Here is a 21,898-nt window from a genome sequence, read left to right as displayed (position 1 = left end):
TAATAAGGTAACGACAACTAAAATCTATTCACGTCTTTGCCCTTGGCTAGTCTGTGGTAGGGATGTCACGAATGTCGCATGTGTCACATTCGCGAATGCGAATGCGAATGCGAATATTCAGAATGCGAATGTGCGAATGCGAATATCGCTGAATTTCATAAAAAACCAAAATAAAAACCAAGCAATCACCAACAACCCGCTAGGTAAAAAATTTAAAATGCTTACTATTGGTCAAAATGCTGAGTACGAACTTCACGCCGTACGAATTTGACCTATCAGCAGGCCTAGCACATGATGGCCGCGGGAGTATGTCGCCGCGAGATAGACTACCTGTCCTTATGTCATTAATACAATTAGACAAAGACGTGTCATCTATCTCGCGGCGACATACTCCCGCGGCCATCATGTGCTAGGCCTACTGCGCATGCGCGAGTCGACAGTCGACAAGTAGCAATTGGAGCGGCCGGCGCGGGCGAGGAACAAGCTGCGACTTGCACACATTCGCATTCGCAAAACATTCGCATCGTTTGAAGCGAATGCGAATGTCAATGCAAATGTTTAAAAGAATGCGAATCATTCGCATATGCGAATGCGAATGCAAATATTCGTAACATCCCTAGTCTGTGGCCAAGAGTAAGCCCATTTATAATTTAAAAAAAATCAGACGAAAGTAAATTACTGACACAAATCGACATGACACTGGCTGATCAATAGAGCCATATTAAAAATAACATAAAAAGCCAATTACTGAATAACGTAATACCAGTAATAGTTCTATGTAACGAAGATCCCGCTATCCTATCAACAATTGAAATCGAAAGCGGAACAAACAGATTAAGCAATTCGACTATTCATAAGGCTACGTCCGCACTGACAAGCGGCTTGGAGCCTAGAACCTAGTGGCTTGCAGTCTGGATACTTGATAGGATACAATGTGGCCGCACTGAAGATGATTTGCGAGGTGGGTCGCTAGGCGCCACAGCTGCAATTAAAATTTCAGCCATTGATTTCTCCGAAACTGCTTCGCGCCTCGTCACGAAAAACCAACACGTTTATTTACTTTGATACACGCTAAGCGACTATCTAGGCGCCAAGCGCGCAATGCGGCCAGTCGCGAACATTCTAGTATGTTTGTTTTACTAAGCTAACCGCTAGATGACTCGATAGAATCTAATAGGCGCCAAGCAAGCCGCTTTCCAGAGAGGACGTTTTCGCCACCCCTCTCCTAGCCGCCTACGGTACATTTACGAGTCCGTAAAGGAGAAGGATGGCAACTTATTTGTGTGTGTGTGGTCAATATATATACTGACCACCAAACAGAATGCATGGTATACATACCTGACATTTCTATAGATGATTCCTCATCCACGCTCACGCTGTCCCAACCTTCTCGGGGCCAGGTGAGCCTCTGATCTGCTTCGCTTGCTTTTATGTTACGGCGGCTGATTGTCACTCCGTGATCTGTGGGTTTTAAGTGCTCATGAATATGGTATTCTCCTAACAACCGTCCCTTAGAACATACATCATCGTCATACTACTCATACTAAGGATTGATCTTATTCAACCAGACAGGGTACACCAAATACATCTTCCTCGGACGCCTACACGCCCAAGTGGATAGTCGAGACGTACCGCCACACTACGGCACGTCTGTCTGGAGCTCGGCGGGTGTGAGGACGTGCTGAACTGTCAACACCCTCGTACCTATCATACCGACTCTTCTGGAGAACTCGTCTTCCAGGATTGATAACAGTGAGGGCCGTCGGCGTACCTCTCGACCCCCGGCGACCTCGTCTTTCCGGGCTGAGCCAGGTACGCCGCCGACGTGCCCCTCGACCCCCGGCGACCTCGACCCCCGGGCTGAGCCGAGCACGCCGTGGACTTGCACCTCACCCTCTGGCGATCTAGTCTTACCAGGATTGAGAACAGTGAGCCGTCGACGTACCTCTCGACCCCCGGCGACCTCGACCCCCGGGCTGAGCCAGGTACGCCGCCGACGTGCCCCTCGACCCCCGGCGACCTCGACCCCGGGCTGAGCCGAGCACGCCGCGGTCTCACCATGATTGAGCATGCATGCTTATTCTAAGTGTGTCTACCTGTCACTTACCGGCACCTTTAGCGTGCCTTGTCTGCTGCGCCTCTGGAGAACTAGTCTTCCAGGATTGAGTACCATACTTACTATTTAGATAGACAACTCGGCACCTAGTGGCACCTTTAGTGCGCCTTGTCTGTTACTAAGATAATCGAGGTAATAGCCTTTAGTTAGATATGGAAACAATTGTAAGAGATACCATTACACCACTGTGAGCCACCAAGTATAAATAAATACTTAGCTTTAGTCGTCTCTGCAATATCTGGATAGCACGTGGATCACTTCACTGTGTGTTACACTTTTAAGTACTGGCGCGTTTCTCGCGCCTCGTGGAATGTCTACGTGGCACGTAGTTTGACAACTTTGAGATACTTACTATGGCTCCACCCAGAGGGCGCCGCCAGTGTTGCCGCAGGGGAATATTCTTGGGGCTCTATAGTTTCGCGTTGGTCGCGACACTCCCCACTACAGGCAGCAAAACTGCGACTAAGTTGCTGGTCCACTCCTTAATCTTCTCAAGAGCACGAAGCGCCGCTGCTCTCTTAGGTCTGGACTCGTCGTGATGTTCAGCCGACGCGATGTTCTCTAGGTGGTGCGTTTCAGGATCAGTGTTCTCGCAGAACGTCATGTCTTTGACTGCGAGTGGGTCTGGTTCGGGTATGGACTTAGGCTCAGGCTCGTGTAACTGACTAGATGCAGGCTCTAATAAGACTGAATCAGACGGTATTTCTTCTGACTCGTTTAATTCTGTTAATTGATAAGATTTCTGCTCAGAAGTCTTAAGAACGTCGTTAGTGGATTCTTTCATCACGTCGTCCCTTCTTGTTGGATGTGGGACGTCAGGAACCTGTACAGATTCTTCTACGCTTTCTTCATGTGACGTTTGTTTACACTGTTCCTCTCCATCTTCGATCTCTAACGGGTAGAGATGCGCGATAGATCTTGTATATATTGTATCTCCTACTTGGACCGTGGCTACTCTACATAAACCATCGGCGCCTTCCTTTAAAGATACTATTTTCCCAACTTTCCAATTGATCCTATTCTTCGTGTCGCCTTTTATTTGCACTATCTGACCTATTTTTGGCGTTAATTTTGAAGTCACTCTAGGCTCCTTAGGATGATGGGAGTATCTTTCTCTCAAATTTAGGAGATACCTGTTCTCAAACATCTCTTTGAATTCTCGTAGAATGATGAGCGCTTTCTTCCAACCTTTAATTAGATTGTCTTTGGTTACTGTCCCATGTGACGTAATAGGATCCATGCTCGACGTTTCCATTACGATACATTTTCCCATGGTAAGAAAGTCTGAGGGTTTTAATACGTGGTCAGGTTCTGAATCCACGTAGGTTAAAGGTCTTGTGTTAAGTACTGCTTCTATTTCCTTAACTGTTGTTGCCAGCTGGCTGTCATTCAATAAGTGTTTTTGTAAGGTTTTCTTCATACAATTCTTGGTTAAGCCAATCAACCTTTCGTAAAATCCTCCATGCCATGGGGCTAGTTGCGGTATGAATTTCCATTTAATCTCCTTTTCTATGCAATATGGGTCTTGAAGAATTTCAGAAAGTAACTTGTAATGAGCTGCGTTGTCAGATGTAATTAAGGTAGGCACGCCTCTCGCTGATATCATCCTTTTTAAGGCCAGAAGACCTTCTTCCGCTGTTAGATCCTTTACCACTTCCAGGTGAATGGCTCTTACCGCTAAACATGTATAAAGGCTAATCCATCTTTTACAACTGCCATTCCCGTTGTTAACTAGAAGTGGTCCCAGGTAGTCTGTTCCAACGTACGTAAAAGGAGAGCTGTAATTGACTCTCTCTTTAGGAAGAGCAGGGGTTTCTGGTAGTCTATAAGGTCCTCCATCATGTTTCATACATTCAGGGCATCCCTTTAATATCCGTTGGACTTTACTTCTTCCTTGAGGAATCCAATACATTTCTCTTATTTTATCAAGCGTGTGGCTGACACCTACATGTTTGTTCTCTTGATGAGTTTTCATTATAATTTCCTTCGTGAAATCTGACTCTTTTGGTATGAGTATAGGGTATCGTTTGTCGAACGACCAGTTTGCGTTTTTCATACGACCTTTGCATCTCAATAGGTCATCAATGTCCTTGAATACTCCTAAGTTTCGACTTAGATTGGTTTCTTTTCCTTCTACCTCTAGAGGAAAATATTTAGCTTGAATTTCTTTTAATTTATGAAGCTTGTCGTCTGTTGACTGATTATTTCCTATCACTTCATTTGGTGTTATAATTTCCTCCGTTTTCATCGGGTTGACATTAACAACTGGATCTTCTTTATCGACCATCTCTATGTCTTCTTGGAACCCAAGACCCTCCCCTGTCAGAAGAGAACTGGTTGGCTCACTGCCGGATGTGGTTGGCCATTTCTGTGGATCTTCTGTTATAAACTGCGGACCATTCAGCCATTTCTCCTTATCCTCCTCTGCACGAAGGGGTCTTGTGCCTACATCTGCTGGGTTCAAGCTTGATGGTAGATATCTTATCTCCAGGTCTTTGTTTGTCTTGATTTCTTCTATTCGTCTGGCAACGAAGGGAGGAAGTAGTTTGTTAGACTTACACCATTCGATGACAATCTGACTATCGGTCCATAAGACTTGTCTTACTATTTTCTGTTGCAGAAACTTAAGGACGAACTTCATCAGTCTACAGCCTATCAGTACTCCCAGAAGTTCTAGACGGGGTATCTTGAGGTTATCTTGATCCTTGGTTGGTATCAGACGGGATTTACCCATGATAAAGCTTTTCTTCGAGCCACAGACTAGAAACACCGATGCTGCGTAGGCTTGTAGTGAAGCATCTGTGAAGCAGTGCAGTTGGTAATTCGCTTCCGTTGGTGTCTTCATGTAACATCTATCCACCGATACCTTTCCTATGACTTCTAGGTTCTGTCGGATGATGTTCCACTCTTCTGTTAGCTCGCTTGATAATGGTGAGTCCCAAGATACTCCGGCCTTCCAAAGTCCTTGCAGAAAAAGTTTAGCTGATAATGTATGAGGTGCCGCGTAACCGCACGGGTCATAAATTGATGCGATAGTCTTCAGTATTCCTCTTTTTGTGACTGCTTCCTCTTGGAGGTTGGGCTTCAGCTGGAGGGTGTCCTTTTTTATGTCCCACTCTAAGCCAAGTACTTTTATCTTGTTTTCTTTACATGTATCAGGGACCATCTTCATGAATTCTTCGGAGTTAGAACTCCAATCCCTGAGTGACATTGAAATATCTTGAAAAGATCCTTTTAAACTTTTGTAAAGCTCTATTGCTTCAGCTGTAGTACTACAGCCTGAAACAAAGTTGTCTACGTATATGTCATTCGCTTTCTGCCTGACATGCTGATCTTCTGCATTATTTAAATGTTCTTTAATAGTCGCATTCAGTAGAAACGGTGAAGATATCACGCCGAATGGAACTCTGCAGAATCTTAGGTAAAGTAGGTTATCCTGAGATACTGGTTTAGAGGTATCTTTAAGCCATAAGAATCTGGTAACGTCACGATCCTTCTCGTGTAATGCCATCTGTAAAAACGCCTTTTCTATGTCGGACGTCAATCCTATGTGATGTGTCCTGAATTTGATGAGTAACCCTGTAAGGTCTTCAAGCATGAGTGGTCCTCTGTATAAGCACTCGTTCAGACTCTTGGTGTTCTTGTTACTCTTGGAACTAGCATCATACACGATTCGCATAGGTTTTCCTCGATGACGTACTCCATGGAAGGGTAGGTAGTGAATAGCGTTACCAGTTGACGTTCCTGATGTGGGTACGACTTCTATTATACCCTTAGCTAATTGTTGTTTAAATGTATCGTCGTATGACATTAAGGTTTCTTGGTCCATGCGCTTCAGTAAACTTGACAGACGCCCAAAGGCGATTCCAAAGTTATTAGGTAAGTCAGGCGGATAAGTTATCCATGGCCAGCTTACCGTGTATCTATTGTTAATTTTTACTGTAGTTTCATTAAAATTTTTAATAGCTTCTTCTTCTCTTGTTGCTTTAGGTGAATCACAAATTCCTATACATTCCAATTCCCAAAGGTTTTTAATGTCTCCATCACAAAGAGGTGAATCTGGTTGATGAAGCTTCGTTTCAATACAAGTTTGAGCATAAGTCACTACATATGATTCCTCTTCAAGCTGTGGTTCCGTCTTGCCACTGACTATCCATCCAAGGGCAGAATCCACTAGAAACAAGTTACTATCTAGTTGTATCTTAGTTTCATAAATAATGTTAAAGTAGTAGTCGTTTCCGATTAGAATCTGCACCTGTCCGCTTACAGAACCATCATCCGCCAGTACATAAGACTCGGGTACGCCCCGTAACTTGACATTTGGGATGAATCCTCTTGAAATGCGTTGGACACAGTTAGCTTGTATAACTATCTTCTTATTTGTTCTAGTTACTAACTGTAGAATCACTATAGGACTATGTATTTCCTTCGGAGGATCTTCACCGAAGGTGAAAATTGTCAAGAGACTTTCTTCTTCGACTGGAAGCTTCAACTCCTTGGCCGCTTGAAATGTGACATAAGAACGTTGAGACCCTGGGTCTAAAATTAAACGGTATTTACACAATACATTATTCTTATCACCTAAGGGGTTAGCATAAACAACAGCTGTCTGTAGAGTGGTGATTCCTCTTTCTGAAATAGTCAAGACTGTTTCTTTGTTTTGGGATCCTTTGGAAAATTTGAAGGGCATAAGGCCATGTTGTGCCTTTCCTTTCCTGGGCAAAGTCTACAAGTCCAGTTTTCCTTACAGTCCTTTACAAGATGATTCTTCCTAAAGCATATAAAGCATCTTCCGGTCAACCGCTTCTTTCTTTCCTCTAAAGTAGAAGCGTCCTGGCACGTATAATTGCGGTGTTTGCCGTTGCAGAATATACAACCTAAGATTTTCCCTTTTTCCTTTGGGTTAACAGTTGCAGATCTGTTAGCAGATGTTGCAACATTAGATACGCTCGGTTTGCTTCCTTTTTGGGTTCATTGGCCCTTTGAAATTTTCCTTTTCTATTTAGTCCTTTTCTATTAGTACTTCCTTGATAATGTTGAGTATTTGAGGTATTATTTCCCTGTTGGAAATGATGCATTCTCTTCGCACGCTTTGCGTTCACATGCAGGGTACCGACAGTGCTGTCATCTACCTCATGTGATCGTTTCCTTCCAGCAATTCTCTCTGCATCTTCCTTTGCAGTGATAATTTTATTCAATTGTTCCCGGAGTTCTTGTGTGGACTCATTCTGAATTTTCAACTTTATTTCGTATATTAAATCCGAAGGAAATTTCTCCAAAATCATGAAACGAAGATGGTTGTGGTTGGTGTTTTCGCCAAGAGACTCTAGGATTTTAAGATTGCGCTCCACCTCGTTGAAAGTTCTTCTACAATCTTCTGCGCTGCTTTTTGCCGCTTCGATTTTGTATAATGTAGCATAGTGGGCATCAATCAGATGAGCTTTCTTGCCAAAACGTTCCTTTAGTAGAGTGACCGCTATCTTATAGTTTCCGTTAGTGGTAGGCAGGCCATCAATAGCTTTCTTAGCATCACCCGTCACTGAAGTTTTAAGATAAGACAGCTTGTCTACATCAGGTAAGTTTCTTGAGTCGATATTGCTGCTAAAACTATCCCAAAATTCGCACCAGGAAAGCACATCCCCGTTATAAACCTGTAGTTGGAGTTTCGGTAGTCGACAAGAGGAATTCACTTCAGGCGGCTTTTCCTGGGTCTCACGGGATACGGTGACTTGGTCGATCTTCGCCTTGAGTTCTGCTAAAGTCTCTTCTGCTAAAAGCTGCTGGCCACTAATCAAGAAAATTTCATCTGATGCAGGAGTTGTAGCTAAACGAAAGTATTCTGATAAATTAGCGTTGAGCCTATTCACTGCAGCTTGCAGTCTGTTATAGACGACCTGAGCCTGTCCTATGTTTTCTGACCGAACCGTACTGGGTATTGTTTCCAATTCAGCACCAATTTTTTCACTGGTGATTCGAAGTCTGATTAAGAGAATCTCGTCCATCTTGTCCTGGAAGGTACAGAAATATATACTATAAACTAGTATCTTTTATTAAAACTCTTATTGGGAAAAGTCTATTTAATTATCCTTCACAAGGATAGGTTTCTGACATTTTCTTTAATTATTTTAGAATGCTACTAGAAATGAGGAATTGTTTATTTTTTATTAATCTATTCTTATTATGGAAAACAACACTCAATAGTTAAAAGTAACAAAAGATTAAAATTTAATTTAATTTATGAGGACTCTTATTTGAAACTTTAATACTTTCACTTTAAAATTAATTTAATTAATGAGTTCAGGAAAAATATGCGAGATATGCATAACATAATATCTCACGATGTTAAAAGCTTCTCTAAACTTTTAAAGAATACTAGAATTCGCCATTTTGACTCCGCTGCAAATACATTTCTTCATCCAAGTTAATCTTCGCCAATAACAAGTACAATGTCAAAATATTCAAGATATCTCTAATAAAACGTAATACGGATGTTAAAACTTGAATATTGACTGTAATATTATTTCTACTTTAGAACTTTAAACACGCCATGTTTCTTTGCAAAAACCACGAGGTCGTTTTCGCTAACTTTACGGCAAATTAGCTGACGATTGGTTTTTCTCTGAACAAACTTCATGTGATGACGAAGTAGTTATTTAAAAACTTACCGAGGAATTTCTTTTCTCTTTTCTCGTCTAATCCGGTGGTATGTGTCGAGTCCGTGATGGTTCACGGAGGCCGGTTCGTGTTTTTGTCTTCCTATGACGTAAAATACACATATTTTCAATAATCGTACTCATTCACCAATTTAATTCTTCTATAAAGCACTTGAAATTGTACAAAACAACTGCATCTTACCTATAAACTGGATGCAAACTTCTTGGGAACCAGCGCTGTTGCAGCTTCTCCGTAAACAAAGTTTCAAAGTAAAGCGTATTCTCTACGGGAATTAGTGTTGCCAGCCTTAGTCAGAACTCCCTGATTTCTGACATATTTAACGAATAAACTAACCGTAACTTGTTTCTTCTTCGGTCCTTTTAGATGCATCGTTATTACTTTTATACAAATACTTAATACTAAAATCTTAATTCTAATTAAGTTTAACACACATGTATCAAGTAAAATTCAAAGCGGAAAATTCCTCTGCCCCTTCTTATTTTACGCTTGTCTTATAAGACTTATAAGATATACCTGCAGTATACCATAGGCTAGTGCTTCTCTTCTTATCCCTGAAAAGATCTTCTAGCTTATATACTAATCAATCCAATATAATTACGAACACAAAGACAAAATTCTTACCGACTTATATCTATACACAGTTCAGTATGACCGTTTGACTTAATTACACATTCATCTTATAAGAAAATTCTCATTACTGCCTTCCAAGTCGAATCCGTTTGTAAAATAATTTCTTCTCTTCACTGAAGTTATCCGGTTAATCCTTTCGAGTCGTAATTTTCTCCCGACATTTCGGGTAATCTTCTTACTGTAACTGTAGCAACACTACTTCGTGCTATGGCCGCCGCGATGGCGCGATGGCCGCCATGTTTCGCTTTTGGCCAATCAGAGACGTATTCGTGACGTATCCCGGAAGCAACTGAAGCAACTTTGTTCAATAACATGACCTTTTATTTTTGAATAATGAATTTTTAATTTCATAAATTCGGACGAATACTGAAATCTTCATACTTTTATTTTTTAAACATTATTTATAACAATTGAGCCTTTTTTCTTATACGGGGAATAAAATGTATCTTATAAGTAAGTAAACCATCCTTTAGCCGAGAGAGTACGCCATGATGTATTTTCTCATATCCTGCCGTATTACACAGTCAATGAAATTACTTTATTCTTAAAAGTCTTCACTTATTGAGCTCTTGAAGTAACTTTCATAACTAAATGAGCCAAAATTGATGTTGAACCAGACCCTGTAATTATATGATTCCGCACGTGTACTTAAAGTACAAATCTTGCAATTTTTGTTACTATTGACACACACATGTTATTTTTCTTAGAATAATACGTTTAATGTTAGGATAGTATACCTTGCATTCATTTTAGGTTATGCCTTGATTCTATATCTGTTCAATCCCAGCACCTCCACCATTTTCGCCACCCCTCTCCTAGCCGCCTACGGTACATTTACGAGTCCGTAAAGGAGAAGGATGGCAACTTATTTGTGTGTGTGTGGTCAATATATATACTGACCACCAAACAGAATGCATGGTATACATACCTGACATTTCTATAGATGATTCCTCATCCACGCTCACGCTGTCCCAACCTTCTCGGGGCCAGGTGAGCCTCTGATCTGCTTCGCTTGCTTTTATGTTACGGCGGCTGATTGTCACTCCGTGATCTGTGGGTTTTAAGTGCTCATGAATATGGTATTCTCCTAACAACCGTCCCTTAGAACATACATCATCGTCATACTACTCATACTAAGGATTGATCTTATTCAACCAGACAGGGTACACCAAATACATCTTCCTCGGACGCCTACACGCCCAAGTGGATAGTCGAGACGTACCGCCACACTACGGCACGTCTGTCTGGAGCTCGGCGGGTGTGAGGACGTGCTGAACTGTCAACACCCTCGTACCTATCATACCGACTCTTCTGGAGAACTCGTCTTCCAGGATTGATAACAGTGAGGGCCGTCGGCGTACCTCTCGACCCCCGGCGACCTCGTCTTTCCGGGCTGAGCCAGGTACGCCGCCGACGTGCCCCTCGACCCCCGGCGACCTCGACCCCCGGGCTGAGCCGAGCACGCCGTGGACTTGCACCTCACCCTCTGGCGATCTAGTCTTACCAGGATTGAGAACAGTGAGCCGTCGACGTACCTCTCGACCCCCGGCGACCTCGACCCCCGGGCTGAGCCAGGTACGCCGCCGACGTGCCCCTCGACCCCCGGCGACCTCGACCCCCGGGCTGAGCCGAGCACGCCGCGGTCTCACCATGATTGAGCATGCATGCTTATTCTAAGTGTGTCTACCTGTCACTTACCGGCACCTTTAGCGTGCCTTGTCTGCTTGCGCCTCTGGAGAACTAGTCTTCCAGGATTGAGTACCATACTTACTATTTAGATAGACAACTCGGCACCTAGTGGCACCTTTAGTGCGCCTTGTCTGTTACTAAGATAATCGAGGTAATAGCCTTTAGTTAGATATGGAAACAATTGTAAGAGATACCATTACACCACTGTGAGCCACCAAGTATAAATAAATACTTAGCTTTAGTCGTCTCTGCAATATCTGGATAGCACGTGGATCACTTCACTGTGTGTTACACTTTTAAGTACTGGCGCGTTTCTCGCGCCTCGTGGAATGTCTACGTGGCACGTAGTTTGACAACTTTGAGATACTTACTATGGCTCCACCCAGAGGGCGCCGCCAGTGTTGCCGCAGGGGAATATTCTTGGGGCTCTATAGTTTCGCGTTGGTCGCGACAGACGTAGCCTTAGCCTTTGCGGAGTCGACCGACTCGGTGATTGGATAAATGACACGTTTGGTCGGGTTCTGCTAATTTGCGTGAATTTATCAGGCTGTCGGCGGGTAATTTAGCTTTAATAGGCTTTGGCGGGATAACGTCAACGGCTGCCGATACATACATATTAATTATACGTTTACCTTGCGGCTCGTGCCTTGACTGTATTATAGTAATCTGGTCGCTTGCTGTCTATACCCATTAAAAAAAATTGGGTTTTAAATGAGCTTTAATCCCCTTCATTCCCAATTCCAAAGACACATTTAAGGAAACAATCTCGAGAAATTCTCTGTTAAATTGTCTACGTTTCTAAACAACCTTCAATTACTGATTTTTCATAATCAATAGGCTACTTGCCTCCTAGTCAAATCAGCTTCTTTTTAAGAACTGTCAAAACGGTTTGAACGACTTGCTATAATATGGAATTAACATGAAATCGAATTAAGTGACGTCACAGTCAATTCAGTTGCTTTATATATTTCTACGACTTATTAAATAGAAATTAGATTTAAAAATAACTTCTGTCCATGGTTTTTTAATAATTATCTGATGCTTTATTTCGTGCATGGTATAAAATATTTTCTTTTAAGAATCGTTCATCTATAGCAGATATAATTAATAATTCTGATTGGATCCGACCGCCTTTTGTTTTGACTCTTCATAATTTTGTATTTGTTGTTTTCTTTATTGTAAAAGAGTATGTGTGTATTGTGTTCTTTGTATAATAGTCTCTAATTTTAAAAGTTTCCGATATGTCAATGACCTAAAGTCTTTCCTACATAATTATTGTTCTAAAGCAATTTTTATCGCAATAGCAACCGGATAGCGATCAAATTAGTCAACCGTACAGTTATAATTAGTGCATAATGAGACTGTCGCAACCTCTGCTAAGTGTACCAGCCAGATCGATATCACACACAATTTCCATTAACTAGTTATAATTTTCAATTATGAGTCTGCAATGCATATTTTGCAAGGTCTTTTCATTTTATATTGAACAATAATTGCAGTGATACAGCTATTGCTATTACGAACCTCAATAAAAAAAAAGAAAGTAGACAATTGAAAAAGGGAAAACTAGATTTCTATATAGCACATATGTGTCTGTGTCAATTTTTACTTCATGCGAATCCCATTGTGTCCAGGCGGACAGTTATATTTATAGGCAGGTACATATAAATGTTAGACTCCAAAAAGTCAAAACGATCATTTCAATCATCGTTATGCAGATTTTACTAATTAGTATTCATTTTATCGTCATCATAATGATCTTTCGTGGGCGGTAGTCGCTTATAAGTAAAATTAAATTAGCAAACAATTTGAAAACTGTCTCAAACACGCAAATATCAATCTAATCTATATTAATATTTAACGGTACTACGCCCAACACAATTTAATATGCAAATACCACCGATTAGGCGAGAGAAACCGCAAAGTTTAATAGAATAATTCGGCAGTTTAGCAAAGTTGACGCAATTTTTAGGGTTCCGTACATTAAAAGGAAAATCAGAACCTTATAAGGTAACCCTTTGTTGTCAGTCCGTCCGTCTGAATCTCAACTCAATACGATTTATTTCGGAGAGGTATCGAATTTAAAACAAAATCATATGCTTTCTGCACTATCCTACAATCTATTGAAACAATGAAATTTCTACGTTATCCCGAAAACAATGATTTTCTTTTGCACATTTCGTTTGGTTTTCGTATATTTCTAGTAGAAATTTTAAATTAATAGGGAAAGAGCTTTCTCGTTGACCTACGACTATATTTGGCAAATAACATCATTTGTCTGTATTGCAAATACTTAAATTACACGGAAACTTTTTTTTTAATTAAAAATATTACAACAAAAAAATGTACTTTGTACAGAACTATCGGTGTGCGAGTCCCGCTCGCTCTTGGCTGTTTTTTTTACTTAGTGCTGAGCCCAATGCTCTTACCGCACCGGTATGAATATGTATTATGGTGCGCGTAACAGTGAAATTATTGCATTCCTATGCTCGGTTACTCTTGGTTATTTGTTTTTAGATCACTGGCCTATTGATGAGATTGCTTTATTTGAAGCTGTTTTTCTTCCCTTAAATAATTATAAGTGAGTTTTGCATAAGGAATTAAGGATGTATTTGTGAGGATATGGTAATATTTACCCAGCCGTGTACACATTTTTGTACGGATGCCTAAATTTATTTTGAACTTTTATTGCAATTTCAAAATCCAAACAAATGCTTCCTCTCTCATAACTCATGTAGACCTATATAGACATAGACATAGAAAAGTTTTATTCGACATCACATGAAATTGTTACAAAAAAGTGTTACATTATATTTGTTGACATAAAAAAACCTAAATCATGTTACGTTTTAATTTGTTTAATTATACCCGGCTTCTTCGGTACCCAATTCTTCTTAAATAATTACGTAGTACAAAAAATAAACTAGGGACTTAAACACTTAAATGTACATTTAATTTCTCTTTACTCGTTTGAATACAAACATATATACGGGTTTTTACTTTGTCGCCAATTTTGCGACTTCTGGGTTCTGCGAGGTATCGAAAACTTCTTTCTTTTCTTCTTTTGTTGGCCCATGACGTGATACAATGTTTATGAATGAAAATTACACAACAGTTTATACGCAATATACTTGACTACTGCGTGAAATTGGTCGTTTTACCTCTTTACTAAAGAGAACGAGACACAATTTGTCAATTGAAAGAATATCTGCGCGAACAATTTCATGCCTTTTGGGCAAATCATTTTAAATTGATAACAGTATTTGATCGTATGCTTTCACCCGAGGAATATTACTAAAGTACGTGCGTCTTGAATTTTATAATCGAAGAAAACGATTAAAACTTACCTAACAATCTTATAGAAAATATTTTCACTCAAGATGATAATGCAGAAACTAAACGGTTGGCATTTCATTTATTAGCATAAAGATTTAATTGCGAGTACGTAATGCACCCATTCATCTATTGTATGTAGTTATTTTAATCTGTGGTTAACAGTTTTCTAGGCAATAAAACGTAATTGGTGTTGGTGCTTAGACGCGGCAATACATTAAATTCTTGTTAGCGCTAAACCTACATTTTGTATTTACGACCAATTTACCATACTAAGTTCGAAGGAACATGAGATGCAAATCAACCTGTTTGTACTACATTAGCTGGCATTACGTGAAATTCAATTTCACTCCATTACAATTTGTCATGTCTATTTCAGGAAGTAATCACTTTGTTTCCGTCGAATTTAGAAATAGCCTCTGAGTTTTTGACGTTTTTGAATAGACTTATTCAATGAGAGACCTAGATGAGAATGACGAATCCTCACGGAAAATGTATGCAATTTTTGGTGCTAGTTATCATTTGGGGGTTCTGTTCACTTTCTCCTTGCAAATATTACAATTATAATATTATTTTCCGTGACGTTCATGCTGTGATGTAACGTATTAAAACATCATGGTAGTCATACTGTAATTATGAATGCTAAACGCTGTCACATTTCGAACTAACACATCGCAAAGCAGAGCATTTATTTTGACTGACGTAACCGAAGCATAAACAAAACGCAGCACGAAAACAATGCGTTCGGAAACGTACGTTCCGGGTTCGACGTTCCCGATAATTTCGGCTGAAAACGGCGCGCGCGTGCTCGGCCGGAAAAGAAAAAAAAGTTGTCTATTACGCAATATGGCGCCGCGCGCGAGAAGATCGCCAGAGAAATTGCTGAGCCCTTGATGCAATGCTTGTGCAACATAACTACTTTATAATTCTTGTTGAGATTTTGATTGAGATCCAATCAGGTTCTGATTGGGGATACTAAGTGGAATTTAATTTGTTGGGCGAGCGCTTAATTCTCATCTGCGGTATAGAATTTTGATTGCTTGTTTTAATGAAATACGATTTCGTAATTGCTTTGGCGTTGCAATACCGCAACTATTAATTCATACACCAATGATAATTTCTATAATAATTAAATTTGAGTAAAATGCACCGATTTTCTTTATTTGGTCATATTATGGACCAAAACGTCCGAAATTAGGTAATTATTCCAATTTGTCAACGTGTTGTACACTACATTATTTTTAGGACGTTTATGTTTTCCTACTTAGAATCCACAAGACCTTTCGAAGTTAATACAAGAAAACGGTGTCCCAAAATTTCAGAATAAAATCTAACTTTCCATTCCATAGCCAACGTCTACAAAAAATCGTATGGAAATAGAAATCGTGGGACACTTTTGCCTCCGAAAACGATCGAAAGAGCTCATGAAAGAAGAGATATAGTGAAATTTGCCAGTAGAAAAAAAAGGGGAGCCAAGACTCAACGCCAATTTTTAACTTGCCGCTTTTTTCTTCTGACAAAATCGCTGTGGCAGATACAGATTAAGACTAGACAAGTAGGATACAAAATACCATAGCCTATTTAAGTTCTATCCTATCACAACGAAACCGCGTAACCCACAGAAGGTGTCGGCTCAATTTGCAACAATAGCTCAGAATTATGACAGATCCATTGCACAGATACGGTAAGTGAGGAGTCGTGTAGCGTGCGTCGGCGGTGATGCAAGCGGATGCCTGAGAAAGGTTGGGATAACTCACTTACGGGTTACGGGTCATTGTTTTACATGTACTGGTTAAATGTCACCATACACACACACAAACAAAACTAGGACACGTCAAAGCAAAGTTAGAAATAGAGTCAGTTAAAGAAGTAAGAAATTGGCTGTATATCGTTACTAAGTTACCTTCTTGAAAAAAGGTAAAAATCTGCGACTTTTTATTTATAAATTAAATGCACACCTTTGTGTGTTTGCGTTTCGCTTGCATATTATTAAGGCGAGATGATCTGTCAAACTAACCAATCCAAGGGGGTGAGGTGCGCGGCGTCCGGGCAGCCCCGCCCGCGCGGCGATGTTCGCTTGTCGCACACGCGGGAACTCAAATTCGCGCGGTAGCATGACACAGACGGATCGCAGTCATAATGATCGCCGTATTTTAACTGGGCTTTCTTAGTTTTTTCATGAAATAGGAGGCAAATGAGCAGCTCATCGCCTAATGGTAAACGATCACCGCCTTTATTTTTTTTATTAGGTTTCATCATTTGTGTAAGTAATACTAATGATTTATAGTTACAGTGTGTTTGGTCAGAGTTGTCGGAGCTTTTAAGGACGTACCTAAAGTACAATCAATTTTATCGAACTTCTTAGTAATCGCACTTATCTACAGATCGACAGGGTGAAATAAAAGGACCATTCAAACTTTGCATAGTGACTTTTGAGGTCATTATGAACAACGTTTATTAAGGGTCCAATGCTGAAACATATACGAAAAAAAATTTGGATGTTCCATAGAAATGAGCTGTATCATGACAGTCGAAATGTATAAAATAGATATTTTTTTTGCGTTTTCAGCATTAGTCCCATAGTAAATAGAAGCACAATTTGATTTGATTTGAAATTACGAGTTACAACTATTTACCTGCAAATATATACTGTGTAGAGAATTTTATGGAAATATACCTACTTCTCCTAAACATCATAACTGTAGCTTTTACGGTTTTCCTGAATATATAAAAAAAACTGAAAATGGGGACATAAAAATGGGGAGGAGGGTGAAGATTAACATCTCGGCGAGTTTTCTACTTCATGGACAAGTTTTTTCTTATAATAAACCTATTGTTAACAGAACACAGTAACCGTCAGCTTCTTTGACCATAAACTTTAGGTAAAAAGATATTATGTCATGTCACTGCTGTTTAAAAATACACATTATTTTTTTCAGCCGTGAATAAATAACGCTTTTTCATTTTCATATTGAAAGCCTTTAACCTGTATATTTACAATGTATACATGCCAAAGTTTCGAATTTTATTCTTGTTGTTCATGAACCTACTAATAGCAGGTTACTTAAGTACTCGTATATTTTGATGATCATGATGAAATCACTCATCCAGTCACTGATGAAATCTGTGCTATTTATATTAAGATATGAATAAAATCTAAAGTATGAAAACTATGCAATTGAAACTTTGTCTATTTAATAAAGTTGCTATTGATATCATATCCTGACAATTATATTTAATCTGGTTTAAACTAGACCCCAAATTCGAGGATTCAGAAGAACGACAAAATGCTTCAAGAAAACAGCTTTTCTCTTCGCTTGACTCGTGTTGGTGGTGGTGGCACTACCACCACTAATATCTCCAAATAAAATACAACCCAGCACAAGATAAAGTATCATACTTCATAATAATTTATTGATAAATCAATACCATTCTATGCCTACCTCGAATTCTCAAGTATATTCATATCAAGTATCAACTTTTGTCAAAGGAGTCAGACAGCTTGCTGAAGGATTCGTATAATCTTGCAAATTAGACAAATATCTGTAAATATAAAGTACCGGAATCATACCCACCAAATAAAAATAAAAAAAATTGTCCAGCTTTATCAATGTATGATTAATTTGATTATTCATCAAAATTTATTGAGAAGTTAAAATACTGAAATCTTTTAACTATTATGGAAAAATGGCGACAGTTGACAAACAAAATTTCTGTCAGGCTGGCCACATGTTTGGCATAGACACAGAAAAAATATAGACGGAGGGTAGCACGATCTAATTAACCTTATACCAAATTTTGAAAGACAGAAATACCTACCCTACCTGATCTTCAATCAGTACTGTATCTACCGCCGCCTTTTCTTTCGAACAACTCAATATGTTTATGAAAATTATACGTATGTTTGTTCACTAGCTGGACATCAGTCATATATTTTCTAAGTGGAAAGTTGTGCTGTAATGACGTCACAGACGCGTCATCTAGGGGTTTCTAAAATCTATGATGTTTAGATATCGTAAATGTCACTTGATAACATCATATGAAAATGAAATACTTACGAGTATATATAAATTATCATTTTCTTACCTTCTCAGAGTCTTTGGTTAGAATTTTCTTTATTTATTTGTTTTCTAGCACGCAATTATTTTTTCTGCCTCCTCAAAGCTTTGTTCCCCATTGTTTCATTGACACGTGACCACGCGGAGAAAACTGACACAGGTCCATCCTCTGAAAGCGCCGCCGCGCGACTGAAGAGGCCATAAGTGCCATCGAAAATGTTTTCAATTTCAAAAAATTTTTCAAAATTTTTTTTTTGCAAAAACAGGATTAGTAACGGGTCTTAAAATTGGGTTCATAGTTGTTCCATCTTTCCTTTGCGGATTTGGTAGTATTTGATAAATATTATATTATTTTAATGACGCTACCGGAACAAACTCATCAGATTCATCTAGATAATCTTATTACCTATATATTGAAGTAAAAAAGAAGTCAAAAAAGTTTTTATCCCAGCTATGGGAACGATTTATTGTTAAAAGAAGAGGGAACTTTGGGGTCATTTTCTATCGAGCGAAGTTGTAACATTCATGTTGTTCAACTCCATAACATACTCACCAGATCCTGAAATTTAATATATATCGTTTTCAGATTTTTCCATTGCGTTTTCCTATGTTTTTAACGGCTTCAAAAAACGAGTGCGCGCAGCGTCTACGGAAATATATCGCCTTAAATGTATAATTTATTTTGAAAAACGTTGATGCTGCTGAACTTTAACACTTTTGTTAAATTTATTTTTTAAATATATAAAATATCCATTACATTTAAATTGTAAGATATTCATGAATAAATTAGAGCCAGTTTATTATTATTTATTTAATTATTATAATAAAAGGTAACAATGGTATAAAATATACAGTGCTCCACAAAACTAAGTTATAAGTTTGTGTTCTGTGTTAACAATCAGATATCAGTTGCATTAACCACAGTTAACAGACACATCAACTTCAAGTATCAGAAGTCTATGAAAATCCAGAATTTTTTTGCAAACGCTAAATTCGGTAGCAGACGGTTTGGTAGTATGTGACGCAGTGATGATGAAACTCATAATCATGATGATGATATTAATTTACATTCTTCTATCGGATGAATGTTAGATCATGTAAACAAAATTATGAATGGACATGTTTGTTTGTTTCTTCTCCTAATAGTCAACACTGATTCTAGTCAATTGTTGGACGAATTCCATTCATCTGTAAACATTACACTATTCTTATCTTCAACATGTGTGATAAATATTATCAGAAGAGATGATGTGTTATTTATGATAAGAGATGCAGCGCAGTCTATTGACGTAGTTAAAAAAACAACTACTAACTCAAGTACTACTCCTACTTTGTAAGAATTGTAAGTTTAGTCTTATGAGTAGTTCTAATTAGCATTTTCACTTTTTATGTACATAATTTCATTTCTCTAACATTCGCGAACTTGAAGATTTTGGTATAAGATCAGTTTGGCAGTGTCAGATACAGAAGCGACAAACACGACCACAACGTTGGCAAAATAGGCGCATCAAATATATTATATAGAGAGGGATTTTGAAGTTTGTAGCAAATTGCCTAAATGTATTGTCCGTAAAAGTAGGACCTTCAGTTTCATAAATAATATTTGTGTTAATATCATAATTTCGAGGGTACTTACACATCGGGATTTTTTGAGCAGCCCCCCCTAAGATCTAGGTACTTATTGCATGACTCAAGAAATAACTTATTACGTAGAGCTCAAGGATAGTATCTACTTTACAATTAGAAAACTACAAATATTTTATTAACTAAAAACTAAGATTACCCACAGACAGAATTACAGCTTTATCACCACTCAAATTAAAAAAAGACTCGCAATTGATGTGTGTCTACACTTTCATCGGTACTTTTTGATCGCCCCCTTAAAATCTACTTATTGACTGACTGACAATAATATAACTTATTTCCATTACTTCCATCTGTCAGTTAATGGGAGCTCAAGGATAGTTTTACAATTAGAACTTCGCATTTTTTATTATCCAAACAAAGTTACAAACAAAAATATGACTTAGTCAAATAGTCCACAAGGAAAAAACTTAAAAATTTGAGACGAATTCCTGTTTTACACTTGTCACTTGAACAATATCGAAACTAATAAAGACTAATTGATGCACAAAGTCATTAATTATCTCGTGTGAATAGATGACAGCTTGTTACACTTGTTACCAATGTACTAGTAACAATGTTACCGCAGTTACCTCATGTGCGGAGGAAATGAGGGTAGTTCGCAACCGTTACGGTTTAATTAGGGCTATGGGCGTTGCAGATTCCGTGCAACATTTAATAACCTTACTAGTTTGTTAGGTGTGTGTGAATGCAACATTTTCATTATAATATATGCGAATTATAAGAGCAAAACATGGGCGTTTACGTAGATTTTTATGTAATACTATAAGTAGGCAGTAAACAAGAACATCGTTGTATAACAAAATTTCTTGGTTTGAATTGAAATACCTTCAAAATCGGGACAAGTTTGAAAATTACGAATGCAAGGGTAAATTACTGAATGTAATTAAAGATTGATTTTTGAAAGCATCCCGTTTTCGGAGATCCATACACCTCAATATTTTATCTAGAGAAATACTCAAACACAGGTACAGATTAACGGATATGAAAATATAAATATTATGAAAATTTTATTTAGTTAAAATAACTAAGGAAAGTAAGCATCTTTTACCTTTATCAATCAAGAAAAGAATCTCACATCCAAAAATCAGTGAAAGTAAACAAATACAAAACATAAAAATTACCATAAACAAATCACTGTATTTCACGATCAACCACTGTAACACTGGCACGAAACATATCCAGAAAAACGCCTAAAACGCGAAATTCAAATTTCGAATCGATCGGTTAGGCGCGCGCGCGGCATCGTATGTTTTTTTTTTAATGTTTACGCGCGAGATCAACGACGGTCGGCAGGTGACTGCTCGGCTGCGCGCGCAGCGAATGCGCGCGAAGTAGGTAGCTATGTCACGGCGTGTCAGAGAAAATAGTTGTAGAAAACCATACGTACCCGTGCTTGCTTGGCGGATGCTTATTGTGAATGCGGACCCACCTGTCAACAATGAAAACGTTGTGTTAGATTGGTTTCTTTTTAACATGGTGTATGAAGACTATGAAGTCAAGTACGTCAGTAGCACAGATCAAATAATACTAGTACAGATACCTAACCCCATACTAAAAATGGGCGCCGTCCTAAGTATTCTAGACCTGTGTACTAAATTTAATCCACACTCAAAGAGCTAGATGGCGCCAGTAGCCACGCGTGGCCAACAAAACTCTTATCAGTATCCTACGTCGAAATAGTCATTAAACTGCAACATCTTGCGACATCTGTTTTAGCTTTCACGCACTAAACATACAACGTCATGTGCAC

General features: G+C 38.9%; 2 protein-coding genes across 11 annotated transcripts in view; both read right to left on the bottom strand.

Moving 5' to 3' along the window:
* The window catches only part of LOC125235312 (disheveled-associated activator of morphogenesis 1-A), a 224,622-nt gene that overhangs the window by 115,939 nt on the left and 86,785 nt on the right, over positions 1–21,898 (bottom strand). For 2 of the 5 annotated variants that reach the window (XM_048141838.1, XM_048141842.1), the window contains exon 1: positions 21,270–21,509. The exons of 1 other annotated variant lie outside the window; for it this stretch is intronic. The gene's annotated coding sequence lies outside the window, so the exon portion shown is untranslated. Of the gene's footprint in view, positions 1–21,196; positions 21,216–21,269; positions 21,512–21,898 lie in introns of those variants that run through there. 2 more of the 5 variants (XM_048141843.1, XM_048141839.1) reach the window with 2 other exon arrangements.
* On the bottom strand, positions 1,218–10,203 carry LOC125235311. 6 transcript variants are annotated; one of them, XM_048141834.1, is made up of 6 exons: positions 8,972–10,203; positions 8,782–8,872; positions 7,500–8,124; positions 6,481–6,484; positions 2,469–6,022; positions 1,218–1,461 (listed from the first exon to the last, which is right to left on the bottom strand). In XM_048141834.1, exons 3-5 carry the CDS (start codon positions 7,542–7,544, stop codon positions 2,526–2,528), a joined length of 3,546 nt encoding a protein of 1,181 aa, XP_047997791.1. In that variant the 5' UTR covers positions 7,545–8,124; positions 8,782–8,872; positions 8,972–10,203; the 3' UTR covers positions 1,218–1,461; positions 2,469–2,525. The 6 variants fall into 6 exon arrangements, with proteins under 6 accessions (XP_047997791.1, XP_047997790.1, XP_047997792.1 ...); XM_048141833.1 differs by having other exon boundaries at positions 8,782–10,203; XM_048141835.1 differs by lacking the exons at positions 8,782–8,872; positions 8,972–10,203 and having other exon boundaries at positions 7,500–8,349.

This window comes from Leguminivora glycinivorella, chromosome 17, assembly GCF_023078275.1.
Source record: "Leguminivora glycinivorella isolate SPB_JAAS2020 chromosome 17, LegGlyc_1.1, whole genome shotgun sequence".
Classification (NCBI taxonomy): domain Eukaryota; kingdom Metazoa; phylum Arthropoda; class Insecta; order Lepidoptera; family Tortricidae; genus Leguminivora; species Leguminivora glycinivorella.
Note: the sequence above shows the minus strand (reverse complement) of the source record. Positions and strands in the feature narration are given on the sequence as shown.